Source organism: Hyla sarda, chromosome 9 (assembly GCF_029499605.1).
Source record: "Hyla sarda isolate aHylSar1 chromosome 9, aHylSar1.hap1, whole genome shotgun sequence".
Taxonomy (NCBI): domain Eukaryota; kingdom Metazoa; phylum Chordata; class Amphibia; order Anura; family Hylidae; genus Hyla; species Hyla sarda.
Genome location: NC_079197.1, coordinates 55,277,087 through 55,292,474, shown reverse-complemented (window position 1 = coordinate 55,292,474; position 15,388 = coordinate 55,277,087). Strand labels below are relative to the sequence as shown.

Sequence of the window (15,388 nt, the reverse complement as noted above, 5' to 3'; positions counted from 1 at the left end):
TGAAATTACATTTTAATTGTAGTTGTTTTCTACTGAACATTTCCCTTGAATGGACAATCACATCTATTGAGTAGGATGTCAATGGGCAGCAGTAGATATTTGGTAACAATCTGAATACGTTCAGGGCAAACACTGTCTGTTTGTCTAGTATGATCATAAGCTTTCATCAGACGAAACAGGTCAAATTAGTGCCCTTATGTCAAATGTTTGTATGATGTAAGACAGCTGTTTATTGTCCTGAAAATGTAGTTTACTATGTGTTTCAATGCAACTGTATGAAAAACAAAATCTATTGGTGTACTCCTGTGGAAAACATTTATTTATTTTTTTTATTTTTTAACTTGGCATCCCAAGTCCTGTCGTGGTTTCGTGACTCAGTGCTCCATGCACATTGAACTCATGGCGGATCAGTTCCCAATGAAGCAAGCAAAGGTGGCCTTTATCCTCAGTCTTTTAACTGGAAGGGCTTTGGCCTGGGCAACTCCACTTTGGGATTGCAGTGATGCTCTCACTACCAATCTCCAGGCATTTATTACGGAATTTCGGGGTGTCTTCGAAGAACATGCTTGAGCTTCCTCCTCCGAGATGGCATTGCTGAGTCTTACTCAGGGCAACTCCTTTGTGGGCAAGTATGCCATTCGTTTTCCTACCCTGGCATTCGAGTTAGCATGGAATGATGAAGCTCTTTGTGCCACCTTCAAGAGAGGATTATCAAGTCAGATCAAGGATGTCCTCGCTGCCTGCGAATTGCCATCTAATCTGAATGAGCTTATACAGTTGGCATCCCGGATTGATATCCGTTGCTCAGAGCGTTGTGAGGAACTACGCCAAGAAAGGGAGTTTGCACGACCTCTGCACTTTCCTCATCTGGCACCTGTCTTCCAGCAACCATGCAACCTCTTCCCTTGCCTCCCGCAGGGGAGGCTATGCAGGTGTATCGGTCTCGCCTGACCCCGCAGGAAAAGACTCGCCAACGAACTGAGAATCTATGCCTATATTGCGCCAGTGCGGATCACTTCCTAAAAGATTGTCCTCTGCATCCTCAGTCACAGGGAAGTCTCTCACATAGGGTTTGTGGGAGAGGCCTCCCTAGGTGTGAATATCACCTCTCCACGCTTAGATATGACAGTCCAGCTTTTCCTACCCTCCAAAGAGATCATCTCCGTTCTTGCCATTTGATTTTATTGATGCTTCCCTAGTACATAGGCATCGTCTGCCGGTGTCCCACCTTTTAAAGCCTCTGAACATCTCTACGATGAATGGTGAAAGACTGTACTGTACTGTGCTATATTGCACAGAGCCATTGTCTATGCAGGTCGGAGTCTCGCACAGGGAAAACTTGTCCTTCTATGTTCTCCCTCATTGTACTTCTCCCCTCTTGCTTGGCCGCAGCTGGATTGGAAAACTGGAGAAGTTCTTCACTGGGGTCCGCATTGCAACAACCACTGTATCCACATACGTATCTCAAAATTGGAACCATCATGTCGTCCACTGCCCGGTTTGCCTTCCTTTCTTCAGGACTATGCTGATGTCTTCAGTGAAATGCAAGCTGAAGTGTTACCGCTGCATCGTCCCTACGATTGTCCAATTGACTTGCTACCCGGCACCACACCTCCCAGGGGCAGAATCTACTCTTTGTCTGTTCCTGAAACTCTGGCCATATCTAATTACATCCATGAGTACCCTTAGAAGGGATTTATCAGGAAGTCCTCTTCCCCTGGCAGTTTCTTCTTCGTGGAAAAAAAAGACGGGTCTTTGCGACCTTGACTACCGAGGTCTGAATAAAATTATAGTAAATAACCGCTACCCACTTCCTTTAATCTCTGAGTTGTTTGATCGTCTGCGAGGTGACAAAATCTTCTCTAAATTGGATCTTCGTGGGGCCTATAATTTGATTCGTATACGAGATGAGGACGAATGGAAGACCGCATTTAATACTTGTGATGGTCATTTCGAGTATCTAGTGATGCCATTCGGACTCTGCAATGCTCCAGCAGTCTTCCAGGAGTTTGTCAATGATATTTTTCGTGACCTCCTAGATAACACACTCCTCTACTCACCCAATTTCCAGTCTCATCGCTCTCACCTCCGCCAAGTGTTACAGCGTCTCCGTGAAAATCATCTCTACGCTAAACTAGAGAGATGTACTTTTGAAAATAACAGCCTTCCATTTCTGGGGTACATTATTACCAGTCAAGGTCTTCAAATGGATCCCAACAAGCTGTCTGCAGTACTGGACTGGCCTCAAACCTCGGGCTTGAAAGCAATTCAGCGCATCCTGGGCTTTGCCAATTACTATCGGCAATTTATTCCTCACTATTCCACTCTGGTAGCCCCCATCGTCTCGCTTACCAAGAAGACTGCTAATCCAAGAGTTTTGACTCCTGAGGCTTAAGAAGCTTTAAAACAGTTAAAGTCTGCCTTTGCTTCAGCTCCTGTTCTATCAAGACCCGATCCTAGCAAGCCATTCATCTTGAAAGTGGATGCTTCGTCAGTTGGAGCAGGTGAAGTGTTGATGCAGAAGTCTTCTAAGGGGAGAACTTTAACCTCCGGATTTTTCTCCAAAACCTTCTCCCCTGTGGAGAGAAATTATACCATCGGAGATCGCGAGCTCTTGCCAATTAAGTTGGCATTAGAAGAAGGCTCTGTACATCCGCTTACTATCTATTCCGACCACAAGAACTTCCAGTCTGCTCATCGTCTCAACCCCCGACAGGCTCGTTAGTCTCTGTTTTTCTCCAGATTTAACTTCTTAATCCACTTCCGTCCTGCAGAGAAGAATCTTCGTTCTGACGCTCTGTCCAGTTCCTCCGATGTTCAAGGCCTGGAATCCCATTCTCAACATATTATTTCCCCTTACCGTCTCATCTCAGCAGCGCCAGCGTGTCCTCAGAACTTGCCACCAGGAAAGATTTATGTACCTCCCCGTTTAAGACTCCGAGTCCTGAAATGGAGTCATTCCTCTCTATTGGCCGGTCATGCTGGAATTCTGGAATTCGTAATTCCGCACAGCTCTTCGCCCGATGGTGGTCCACTCTAAAGCAAGATGTCGTTGATTTTTTCCGATCTTGTCCAGTTTGTGCCTGGGACACAAGCCTGCTGGTCTACTACATCCTTTGCCAGTTCCAGAGCAACCCTGGACCAATATTGCAATGGACTTTATTACTGATCTTCCCTCGTCTGGTGGAAATACGGTCATTTGGGTAGTTGTTGATCGATTTTCTAAAATGGCTCATTTCGTGCCATTACAGGGATCACCCTCTGCACCACAGCTGCATCCATTTTAAGGTACCATGTTAAAAGCTGGGTCCTCGCTATTTGGGTCCTTACAAAATCAAAAAACGTTTAAACCCTGTCGCTTATTCTCTATATCTTCCTTCCTCTCTCTGGATCTCAAATTCTTTTCATGTATCCTCTTAAAACCTGTTATCCATAACCGCTTCTGTAAAGAAGTAATCACTCCTACTCCCATCTCTGTTACCTCTGATGTTTATGTCGTCAAAGAAATTTTAGATTCCAAGTTGGTCAGAGGAAAATGTTTTTTCCTTGTAGATTGGGAAGGATTTGGCCCAGAGGAAAGATCTTGGGATCCGCAAGACAACATTCTAGACCGTGACCTTATCCACAAGTTCTTGTCCTCAAAAAAGAGGGGGATACCAAGGGGGGGTACTGTCACGCTCCGTGCTCCAGCAGCAAGCGCATTGTTCCCTTGTCCCCGGCTGCTGGCGGGGCTGAAATTCGTATCGCAGGATGCGCCCACATGCGAATCCTAGCCCCTCACTCACCTCTCTCCCCTGCTGCCTCCGCTGTGTGTCAGCTCCGGTGGCGTGTCCCCGTCCCTTAGGGCATGAGCTCAAAAATTTAAAGGGCCAGTACGCCCATGATTATTGTGTACACCTGACACCATTCTACAGTGGGGATCAAAAGTTTGGGCACCCCAGGTAAAAAAATGTATTAATGTGCATAAAGAAGCCACGGAGAGATGGAAACATTTCCAAAAGGCATCAAATTACAGATTAGACATTCTTATAATATGTCAACAAAAGTTAGATTTTATTTCCATCATTTACACTTTCAAAATAACAAGTCTGCAAAGGTTTGGGCACCCTGCAGAGTTAATATCTTGTACTGCCCCCTTTGGCAAGTATCACAGCTTGTAAATGCTTTTTGTATCCAGCCAAGAGTCTTTCAAATTCTTGTTTGAGGTATCTTTGCCCATTCTTCCTTACAAAAGTCTTCCAGTTCTTTGAGATCTCTGGGCTGTCTGTCACGCACTGCTCTTTCAATTATGTTGAGATTGTGAAGGCCATGGCAAAACCTTCAGTTTACCATGTGTTTAGCATCATTATCCATTTGTAGAAGCCCTCCTCTCTTTAACTTCAGATTTTTAGTTAGCATCCAAAATTTGCTGAAATGTTATTGAATCCATTTTTCCTTCAATACAGCCCCAAATCATGATTGATCCACCCCCATGCTTAACAGTTGGACAGAGGTTCTTTTCATTTAATTCTGTTCCCCTTCTTCTCCAAACGTACCTTTGCTCATTCCAGCCAAAAAGTTCAATTTTAATCGGTCCACAGAACTTGTTTCCAAAATGCATCAGGCTTGTCTATATGTTCATTTGCAAAGTTCAAATGCTGATTTTTGTGGTGAGGATGTAGAAGAGGTTTTCTTCTGATGACTCTTCCATGAAGACCATATTTGTACAAGTTTCGCTTTATAGTAGAATAGTGTACCACAACTCCAGTATCTGCCAGATCTTACTGGAGGGATTGTGCAGTCAAACGTGGGTTTTGAATTGTTTTTCTCACAATCCTGCGAGCTATTCATTCTGATATTTTTCTTGGTCTTCCAGATCTTGCTTTAACTTCCACTGTTCCTGATGACTGCCATTTCTTAATTACATCCCGAACAGAGGATATTGACATCTGAAAACGTTTTGCTATCTTCTTATAGCCTTCTCTAGCTTTGTGAGCGTCAACTATTTTTAGTTTCAGATTTCTAGACAACTGCTTAGAAGAACCCATGGTGCTGATTGTTGGGGCAAGGTCAGATGAGTCTGGGCATTTAAAACCTTTGAGATTGACATCACCTGATCTTCCCAGATGATGATTGAGAACAATCCATGACACTGGCAGGTCTCAGCTTTGCAAAGGGGGCAGTTCATGCTATAAATTCTGCAGGTTGCCCAAACTTTTGCAGATGCCATTTTTTTAGTTTTCTGTTATTTTGAAAGTGTAAATGATGGCAATAAAATCTAACTTTTGTTGACATATTATAAGAATGACTAATCTGTAATTTGATGCCTTTTTGGAGATTTTTCCATCTTTCCTTGGCTTCTTTATGCACATTAACCCCTTAACGACCAAGGACGTATATTTACGTCCTTGGCTGGCTCCCGCGATATAACGCGGGGTCACGCGGTGACCCCGCGTCATATCGGGTCGGTCCCAGCATGTATCTGATGCCGGGACCCGGGGCAGCGATCGCGGTGCCGTGCGCTATTAACCCTTTAGACGTGGCGTTCAAAGTTGAACGCCACTTGTAAACGGAAAGTGAAGGCTGCTCAGCGGGGCTGATCGGGACTACCGCAGTGAAAATGCGGTGTCCCGATCAGCTGGGACACGAGTGGAGGTCCTCTTACCTGCCTCCGGCATGTCCCCTCGGCGATTGATTGCTCCAAGCCTGAGATTCAGGCTTGAGCAATCGACCGCCTATAACCCTGATCACTGCAAAGCTATGGCTAGATCAGTGTGTGCAGTGTCATAGGTCCCTATGGGAGCTATAACACTGCAAAATAAAAGTGTAAAAAAGAAGTTAATAAATGTGATTTAACCCTTTCCTTAATAAAACTTCAAATCACTCCCCTTTTCCCATAAAAAAAACACCATGTAAATAAAAATAAATATAAACATATGTGGTATCGCCGCGTGCGTAAATGTCCGACCTATAAAAATATATCATTAATTAAACCGGAAGGTCAATGGCGTACGCGCAAAAAAATTCCAAAGTCCAAAATAACATATTTTTGGTCGCTTTTTATATCATGAAAAGGGGTATAGACCTACAGAATAAAGGGAAGGTGTCATTTTTACCGGAAAATCGACTGTGTAGAAACGGAAGCCCCCAAAAGTAACAAAATGGCATTTTTTCTTCAATTTCGTCGCACAATGATTTTTTTCCCATTTCGCCGTAGATTTTTGGGTAAAAGGACTGATGTCACTGCAGAGAAGAATTGGTGGCGCAAAAAATATGCCATTATATGGATTTTTAGGTGCAAAATTGGAAGGGTTTTGATTTTAAAAGGTGAGGAGGAAAAAACGAAAGTGCAAAAACGGAAAAACCCGTGGTCCTTAAGGGGTTAATGCAAATTTTTACCTGGGGTGCCCAAACTTTTGATCCCCACTATATAAATCCATGCACACTTCCCTGCTGGATCTTCAGTGCCCCTAGCCTGAGATTAAGCGACCCTTATACCCTGTTAGCCTTACCCGTGTATCCAGACCTTCCGCTACGTTATTAGACTCCGCACCTTTGCAGCCTGCTACGTTTGACTACGCTACTGCCTTATCCTTCCGGACCTCGCCTTGCCCAGCTACCTGTGTGGTTGAGCCATGTCAGGGGTAGTGACCTGGGTGTTGCCCGCCGCAGCAAGCCCATCCTGCCTTGCGATGGGATCTGGTGAAGACCAGCGGTACCTTAGACTCAGTCAGAGTCAACACAGTCAGAGTCATCAGCCACACAGGTTACAGGATCCACATCCAGCTCCGTTACACATATTAAATGCAGCGGATGACCATCAGCAGTCACAATAATGAGCTCTCTGCTGTGGCTGGGTAGCTTTGTGTGTCCACTCATAGCGGCGGATTTCCCGCCGGCAGTCATGAGTGGACACACTGAGCTACCCACCCGCAGCAGTGATCTCGCCCTTGTGACTGCCGGGGGCATCCATGGTGTGAAATAGGCTGCAGATGTGCTCTATGTGACCCTACTGCATCACGTTCATACTGAATTTCAGCAATATGTTAGAGGTATCTGTCAGCATCATGTCAAAAAAAGTGATGCTGACGTATACTGTAGCAGCTCCATTCATTTCTTAATGAGACTACTACAGTATACATTGGCATCTCTATTTTGACATGACAATGGACACCTATACTGAAGAAATGCAGTATGAATGGGGACTATCACCCCCCATCCCCTCCAACAAAATAAACCAGTTTTTTCAAGATTTTTATTTATTTTTTAACGCCCAGTGATGGATATATTGGCCATGAGTGGGTGCTTATTCCCACAACATGACAGATATATCCATCAGGAACTTTAACTGTCACAGACAGCCGCGCGTCACTGCTAGCCAACCAAGGACCGATCAGAGTGGTCCCTGGTCCAGCCAATACACTTGTAGGGGTGCTGTATTGTTCTGACAGCTCCGATCCTTTGCAGGCATGGAGTGGGGTCTATAATTCATATAGTGATATCCTGAAAGCCAAATGGTGCTCCTATCCTTTTGGGTCCCACCATGTGACCATGCAACCAAATATGGCCTAAGCGGGGGTATTACCGAATATGGGACGAACAGAGTAATAAAATACTGGGCACATTTTCTACTTTTCAGATGCAATGTACAAAAATATGTCCCACAAATGATGCATTTGTGAAAAGAAAAAAAGAAAATTTAAATGTTTCCACTGACTTTGTAACCATTCCAGCCACACAAAAAGGACTCAAAGTACTCACTATTGGTCTAAGTGAATACTTTAGGGGGTGTAGTTTCCAAAATGGGGTCACTTGTGGGGTTTCTGTATGGTTCTGGCAGCTAAAACCCTTTTCAGGCATGAAGTGCAGCCTATCATCCATTCGGCCTAAAATGATGCCCTGAAAGGCAAATGGCGCACCTCTCCTTCTGTGTACTACCAAGCGGCCAAGTAGCCAAATATGGCATCAGCGGGGGTATTTCCAAACACGAGCAGCTCAGTAAAGTATATGGTGCATTTATTTCAATATCAGAAGCAATGTACAAAAAATATGTCCCACAAATGATGCATTTGTGAAAAAAAGCAAATTTCGAATTTTTAACACTGACTTTGTTATAATTCCTGCCAAAAAAGCTATGGTGTTAAAATACTCACTGCACCCCCTAGCGAATACCTTGAGGGGTCTAGTTTTATAAAGTTTTTAAAAAGTTTTAAATTTCAAGTTAAATTGTTAGGCTTCTAATTCATTTAAAATGTTAATTCAAAACAAAAGAAATGCTTTCAAAATAAAGTAGACAATGGAAAGTATAAGTTTCATAAACTATTTGGTCAGAAAGTATAAAAAAATATGCAACCTATTAGTGTTAAAATGGCAAAAAATCATTTTTTTAATTTCATGATTTTTTTGCATTGTAAAAAAAATATACAAATGATATTGGGTTACTTTTACTATGTACACGAAGGACAACTTGTGACAAAAAAACACTGTCAGAATTGTCATGATTGGCAAAACGTTGCCAGAGTTATTCTCTAATTAAGTCAGACATCCCTGATTTGAAAAAACAGGCCTGGTCTTTCATGGGTTAATAGGTTTACTTGTATTGGTCCATAAGGTGTTAAGGCAGGATCTTCTTTCTTTTTTTTTTTGTTTCATAGTGGTATATTATTGTAAGTTTGCATGATTTCTAAATTTAGTGAATTGTAAAGTGCTGCGGGTATTTTAGTGCTATTAAAGATTGTTATTATGATATGTACCAGTGGGTATCAATCAATACTCTGTCATCTCAGGTGGCTCATCTCCTCCGCGTTCTCTTTCTTCATGGCTGTCTGCAAAGAAGGTTGAAGGGAACCTGGATAACCCTTCTGTTTGTGCATCACATGACCTTTACATGATTGGAACACAGGAAAATCCACAAGGAGACCGGGAGTGGGCAGAGTTGCTTAGAACCGCATTGATATCTCAGACAATGAAACATTATAAATTAGTAAGTTTCAATTAAAGATCTTTTTACCAGAAGTTTTTTTTTTTTTTGCCCTACCAAGCTGACATGTCTCATATAAGAAATCTACAGAAACCAAACTATAGAAATAAGATAGTTGTAAGATATCTAGAGTACTTCAATATATATATATATATATATATATATATATATATATATATTATATATAATTTTCCAAAAAGGCGATTGCAGCACACCAGAGTAGCATAACAGAGTATAGCTTTAATCCAGAAATACAGAGTAAAACGTTTCTGTGGTCTCACACCACCATTTTCAAGTCCACTTGAAACTGATTTGACTGACTGACTTGAAAATGGTGGTATGAGGCCACAGAAACGTTGTACTCTGTATTGCTGGATTACAACTACACTTTGCTTTGCTACTCTGGTGTGCTGCAATCGCCTATTTGGAATACTACATTTTTGGACCTTAGACCAAGGATCCCTAGCAGCAACCCACAGCTTGGTTGGATTGCTGCTCTTCCTTTTGTTTTTTTGCTATCTATCTATCTATGTTGGAAAAAAGCGTCAATACAAATTTTATAAAGTAATTAATATGGGAGATCCAAGAGCGCAATTGGAATAATATCCTTATCAATCCGTCACATGTATCTTTTAATGAAAGCCATAGAAATGTTCAGTTTGAAATTGTACATAGACTCTATTACAAAATTTCATATAAAAAAGGTCCTGTAATTGTCGACGATGTGGGACTGATGAGACTACAATTAAATACACTGCTCAAGAAAATAAAGGGAACACTAAGATAACACATCCTAGATCTGAATGAATTAACTAATTGTATGAAATACTTTCGTCTTTACATAGTTTAATGTGCTGACAACAAAATCACACAAAAATTATCAATGGAAATCAAATTTATCAACCCATGGAGGTCTGGATATGGAGTCACACTCAAAATCAAAGTGGAAAACCACACTACAGGCTGATCCAACTTTGATGTAATGTCCTTAAAACAAGTCAAAATGAGGCTCAGTAGTGTGTGTGGCCTCCATATGCCCGTATGACCTCTCTACAATGCCTGGGCATGCTCCTGATGAGGTGGCGGATGGTCTCCTGAGGGATGTCCTCCCAGACAAATACTAAAGCATCCGCCAACTCCTGGACAGTCTGTGGTGCAACATGGCGTTGGTGGATGGAGCAAGACATGATGTCCCAGATGTGCTCAATCGGATTCAGATCTGGGGAACGGGCGGGCCAGTCTATAGCATCTATGCCTTCCTCTTCCAGGAACTGCTGACACACTCCAGCCACATGAGGTCTAGCTTTATATTGCATTAGGAGGAACCCAGGGCCAACCGCACCAGCATATGGTCTCACAAGGGGTCTGAGGATCTCATCTCGGTACCTAATGGCAGTCAGGCTACCTCTGGCAAGCACATGGTGGGCTGTGTGGTCCCTCAAAGAAATGCCACCCCACACCATTACTGACCCATGCCAAACTGGTAATGCTGGAGGATGTTGCAGGCAGCAGAACGTTCTCCCCGGCGTCTCCAGACTCTGTGGCATTTGTCACATGTGCTCAGCGTGAACCTGCTTTCATCTGTGAAGAGCACAGGGCGCCAGTGGCGAATTTGCCAATCTTGGTGTTCTCTGGCAAATGCCAAATGTCCTGCACGTTGTTGGGCTGTAAGCACAACCCCCATCTGTGGACGTCGGGCTCTCATACCACCCTCATGGAGTCTGTTTCTGACCGTTTGAATGGACACATGCACATTTGTGGCCTGCTGGAAGTCAATTTGCAGGGCACACTGAGTCTTTGACATAGCCCCGAAGAAAGAAGTTGCAGCGTGTAACATCTGGTAATTTTTGAAGTCAGTGCAACAATGGTGAATCGTTGGCATGACCAATACAACGTTTTGGCACAGCCAATACAACTTTCTGGTATGGCCAATACATTTGACAATACAAGTTCTGGTTTCATTCAGGTATCAGTATACATTTAAATGGAAATGTGGAGGTGCACCATACTGCTGATAGACTGTGTTTGGCACAAACCATTCTTTTAACATGTCCAGGTAGGAGTGGCCAATGACAGTCTCCACAGCAAAAAAGGCACTGTATTTCAGTTGTCTGGCTTCAGCTCCTGCAAAAGATGTATGGCTCACAACACAGGTGTTTTTATTGGGTACACCATACCATGGTTTGTGGCACCTGTAGTTCCATACTAGTCAGTCTGTTGAACTTTATAAGACTATGCTCATACACGGCTTAAATCCTGTTCGCTGTCTCTTCTGAAGTCTTTGGATGGCCCAGACTTTTCCCATGATATAAACACCAGTGGTTTTGAATTGCTTCACCCAATGCAAAATGCACTTTCTATACAAGGCACATTTACAAAATATTTTTAAAGGTTTCACAATACTGTCACAGCAGGCCCTGTTCTTGCGAAGTCCAACATGCTCTGATGTCCCTATCTTATGTCAGACTATGTACACTTATTTTCAATAGGCTTCTGTTGCTCTGTGCATAAGAATTTCTGCAGTGGAATTCAGCAGGCAGAATAGACATCCGCCAAAAGTATGAACATGCTCATTCTTTGGATGGAATTCTTTGCCAGTACTGCATTAATGTCTATGAGCCAGCACATGTCCGCGTGGTCTTACCGCTAGTGATTTTGGTGGCGCCTTCTGCAAGCAGATTTCCGCTGGCTAATTGTTGGCAGTGTGGACGAGCCCCTTTAAAAACAAGAGTAAGAGAAATTCAAGGAGATGGTGCAGTAATAATTTGTTACACAGGGAGAAAATATATACATATCAATCATTTAGAACCAAGGCTTAGCTATATGGGGTGCAGAGGTAGCATAAGCCTTGGTGCATATGTTGAATCTCTGCTGCATATGAAGGTATCAGTATTATAAATAGCACATGGTAAATGGGTTGCCTGTTACTCATTTTGCATTGGGTAAATAGGATTCATGTTATGCTCTTGACTGACTTTACACAAAATGTATATGTTTAGGTTGTTTGTTAAAAAAGATATTCATGTAATCCAAATAATGTATTTTTCTACCAAGGTCTGTGTACACTCCATTGGGGGGATAAAACTTGCATTACTGGTGAGAGAAGAATATGAATATCTCATCTCTCATGTGCAGACATCAAATGTGAGGACGGGAATCAGCAATACCTTGGGTATGATAATTAATATGGGATAATACATTATATTATACATAATGTAGAGTATGTAATGTTTTCAGCTGGTATATCATTGTACAATAACTATTTTAGGTATTAGAGGAGCTGTTGGTGCCTCTTTCACTTTCAACCGAGTATCAATAGGTTTTGTTACTTGTCACCTTGTGTCTGGAATGGATAAAGTCCAAAAGTAAGTAGATGGATATATGTATGATTGTCCTTTCTGCCATTGCTGGCTTAAGTTTTTGACATGTAGTTATTGTTAAAATGTCTTGTCCTTATCAGATAAATTCTTGCAGGCGGAACCAGAGCCTTGCAGAAATCATATGTGGTCTTAAACTTGGAGATGAAACTTTAAGAAGCTTCCAGTTGCCCTTGAGACTTACATATCTGTTTTGGGCTGGTGACTTGAACTATAAACTAGACATGCCTTTTCAGGTACTGACTAACTTGTATAACTAGTGTAATTCCAAAATACTTGCTTCAAGTTTTTACATCTTAACAGCATTTCCCCCTTTCATAAATATTAAAATCTTGCATGCTTGCTTAGTGGGCAGTGTGCTCTTTGTACCATGTATTGCCTAGACATTGGCCCCGATTTACTATTGTAAACCCGACATGCCTCGTCAGGTTGTGCGCCAGAAACTGTCAGTGCCAGAATTTGCACCAGAATGGCCACTGGAAAAGGGGGCATGGCTACCAAAAAGGGGTGTGCTCCCGACATTTTCACAAAAACCCAACATATTTACTAAGGTTTCCACAGAAAATGTGGTGGATTTGAGCTGAGGAAAACCCTACAGATCAGAACATGTGTAAAAAAGCAAAATGTAGGGAAAAGTGCAAAATGTAGGGAAACATTAGTAAATACTGTGGAAAAAAAATTGCAGGGAATTAAAACCCACAAATTCCACTCCACTCTTAAATCAGGGCCAATGAGTCTTTGCACAGATCTCAGACATCCCAAGCTCCTTTATGCTGCATGAAAGATTCTCATGCTTGCACACACAAATACATTCACATATGTATACACATACCCACAGAGGCTGAACTGGAGGGATGTATGAATTTTTTAAGCTGTAAAAATGTTGTTATTGCCACTTTATTGTGTGAAAATTGCAGTAAACCAGAAGTCATTGATGTCCATATTTTTCATACAGTTGTGCCTGAAACAAAGTTGTTTTTTGTTAATTTCATGTAGGATGTTCTGCAATGTATCTACAGTGGCCAGCACCAACTTTTGCTTCCTGTGGACCAGCTTAACCAGGAACGTGAGAAGAAGAAAATCTTCCTAGGATTCAGTGAGAATATTAGCATTATTCTACTAGGACAAATATGTAATGCAGACATAGCTATTAGATACCTATAAATTCACATGATATATTCACAAAAGCAAATTGGTGTTAGTACATTAAAGGGGTGTCCTGGGTGCTACAAAAGTAAAAATAATTATAATTATAGTTATCGCTATTAAATAATAATAATTTTTCTTCATGTTGCGCTACCATACCATAATTCACAGTACTTTACACTTGAGGGAGTAAACAAGAATCAAAACGACAAGTAATTAAAGCGCAGGAACAAAATATGAGCCAAAAAGAGAAATCCCTGACCATAAGATCAGCTAAGGGGCTTGGTCATTAAAATTCTCAAAATACATTGGGCACATATATTTCAGATAGATATCCACCTATACATGTGTTCTGATTTCCATCTATGTATTTGTTCTGCTTTTTATATGACTTATTATTATTTTACAGAGGAGCCTCCAATCACATTTCCACCCACATGTCGCTATGAGAGAGGTTCCCGTGCATATGATTTGCAGAAAGCAAAGACAACTGGCGTGAGATTTACTATACAGAGTTTCTAAATTTTCCTTCTGGTATCTCATGTGTCTATATACATTATCCATATCTGAATCACGAAAAATGTTTGTATTTTCAGTGATAAACCTTACTGAAACCTAGAACAAAAAAGTTGGGTACATATTACAAATGCTATACTTTAGGTTTTTGGGCACTGCTTCCCTAATTTACCCTTATAAGATACATTATGAAGTTTCTTCTATTCATCTAAAAAAATAACATAAGAATTGATACAATTGAAGGTGCCCACCAATCAATTGACTTTAAAGTGGTTTTCTCATCATAGACATGCTGGGTTAGTGGTGTCTGATTGATGGGACCCCCGTTATCCTGATGGTGGGATGCTAGGTTGGTCAGACATATGCAGTCAACCTCGTATACTGTAATTTACTAGCTGGGCCATATGATTAGTAAGTTGGTTTCTTACAACTGTCACTTTTTTATGTGTTTTCTACTCAGACTCGAATATTTGTACCATCTTGGAGTGATCGTATCCTATGGACATCATATCCAGGCACTGAGGTTAAATGTACCTCATATGGTAAGATAGAGAAATAAACATTGAGTGTATAGTCACTATAAACTATACAGTATATATATAGTATTGTGTTGTCTTGTATTTCCAGTAGCTATATATCGCTCTGAATTGGAGGGATATTGTCTTTAAAGGGAATGTGTCACCAAATTATAATTTTTTTATTAACCCCTTGCTGCATATGGACGTTTACAAACGTCCATAAGCGGCTCAGCAGGTGAGCGCGCATCATACCCGTTGGGTCCCGGTTGCTATAAGCAACCGGGAACCCCTGTTAATGCCGGACATCGCCAATCGGGCTGATGTCCGGCATCAACTCTTTAGATGCGACGATTAAAGTTGATCGCCACGTCTAAAGTGAAAGTAAAAGCTTCCCGGCAGCTCAGTCAGGCTGATCGGGACCATGACAGTAAAATCGCGATGTCCTGATCAGCTAGAACGCAACAGGAGGGTGCCTTACCTGTCTCCTGCATGTCCGATCGGCGATTGATTGCTCAAAGCCTGAAATCCAGGCTTGAGCAATCAACCGCCGATAACACTGATCCCTGCCATAGCATTGCAATGGCAGTTATCAGTGTAATGACTCAATGTACTGCATGTTATAGTCATCTATGGGGCTATAACATTGCAAAAGAAAGTGAAAAAAAAGTTAATAAAGATGATTTAACCCCTTCCTTAAGAAAAGTTTGAATCACCCCCCTTTTCCCAGAAAAAAAACTGTGTAAATGAAAATAAATATAAACATATGTGGTATCGCCGCGTGTGTAAATGTCCAAACTATAAAAATATATAGTTAATTAAACTGCATGGCCAATGGCGTACACGCAAAAAAATTCCAAAGTCCAAAATAGCGT

General features: G+C 41.7%; 1 protein-coding gene across 4 annotated transcripts in view; it reads left to right on the top strand.

Annotated features, from left to right (window-relative positions):
* The window catches only part of LOC130291123 (phosphatidylinositol 3,4,5-trisphosphate 5-phosphatase 2B-like), a 131,604-nt gene that overhangs the window by 88,851 nt on the left and 27,365 nt on the right, over window positions 1–15,388 (top strand). For all 4 annotated transcript variants that reach the window (XM_056539568.1, XM_056539566.1, XM_056539567.1 and 1 more), the window contains 7 exons: window positions 8,766–8,962; window positions 12,014–12,131; window positions 12,228–12,324; window positions 12,434–12,572; window positions 13,333–13,432; window positions 13,892–13,977; window positions 14,459–14,540. In XM_056539568.1, coding sequence (XP_056395543.1) covers window positions 8,766–8,962; window positions 12,014–12,131; window positions 12,228–12,324; window positions 12,434–12,572; window positions 13,333–13,432; window positions 13,892–13,977; window positions 14,459–14,540 — 819 coding nt within the window. The remainder of the gene's footprint in view (window positions 1–8,765; window positions 8,963–12,013; window positions 12,132–12,227; window positions 12,325–12,433; window positions 12,573–13,332; window positions 13,433–13,891; window positions 13,978–14,458; window positions 14,541–15,388) is intronic.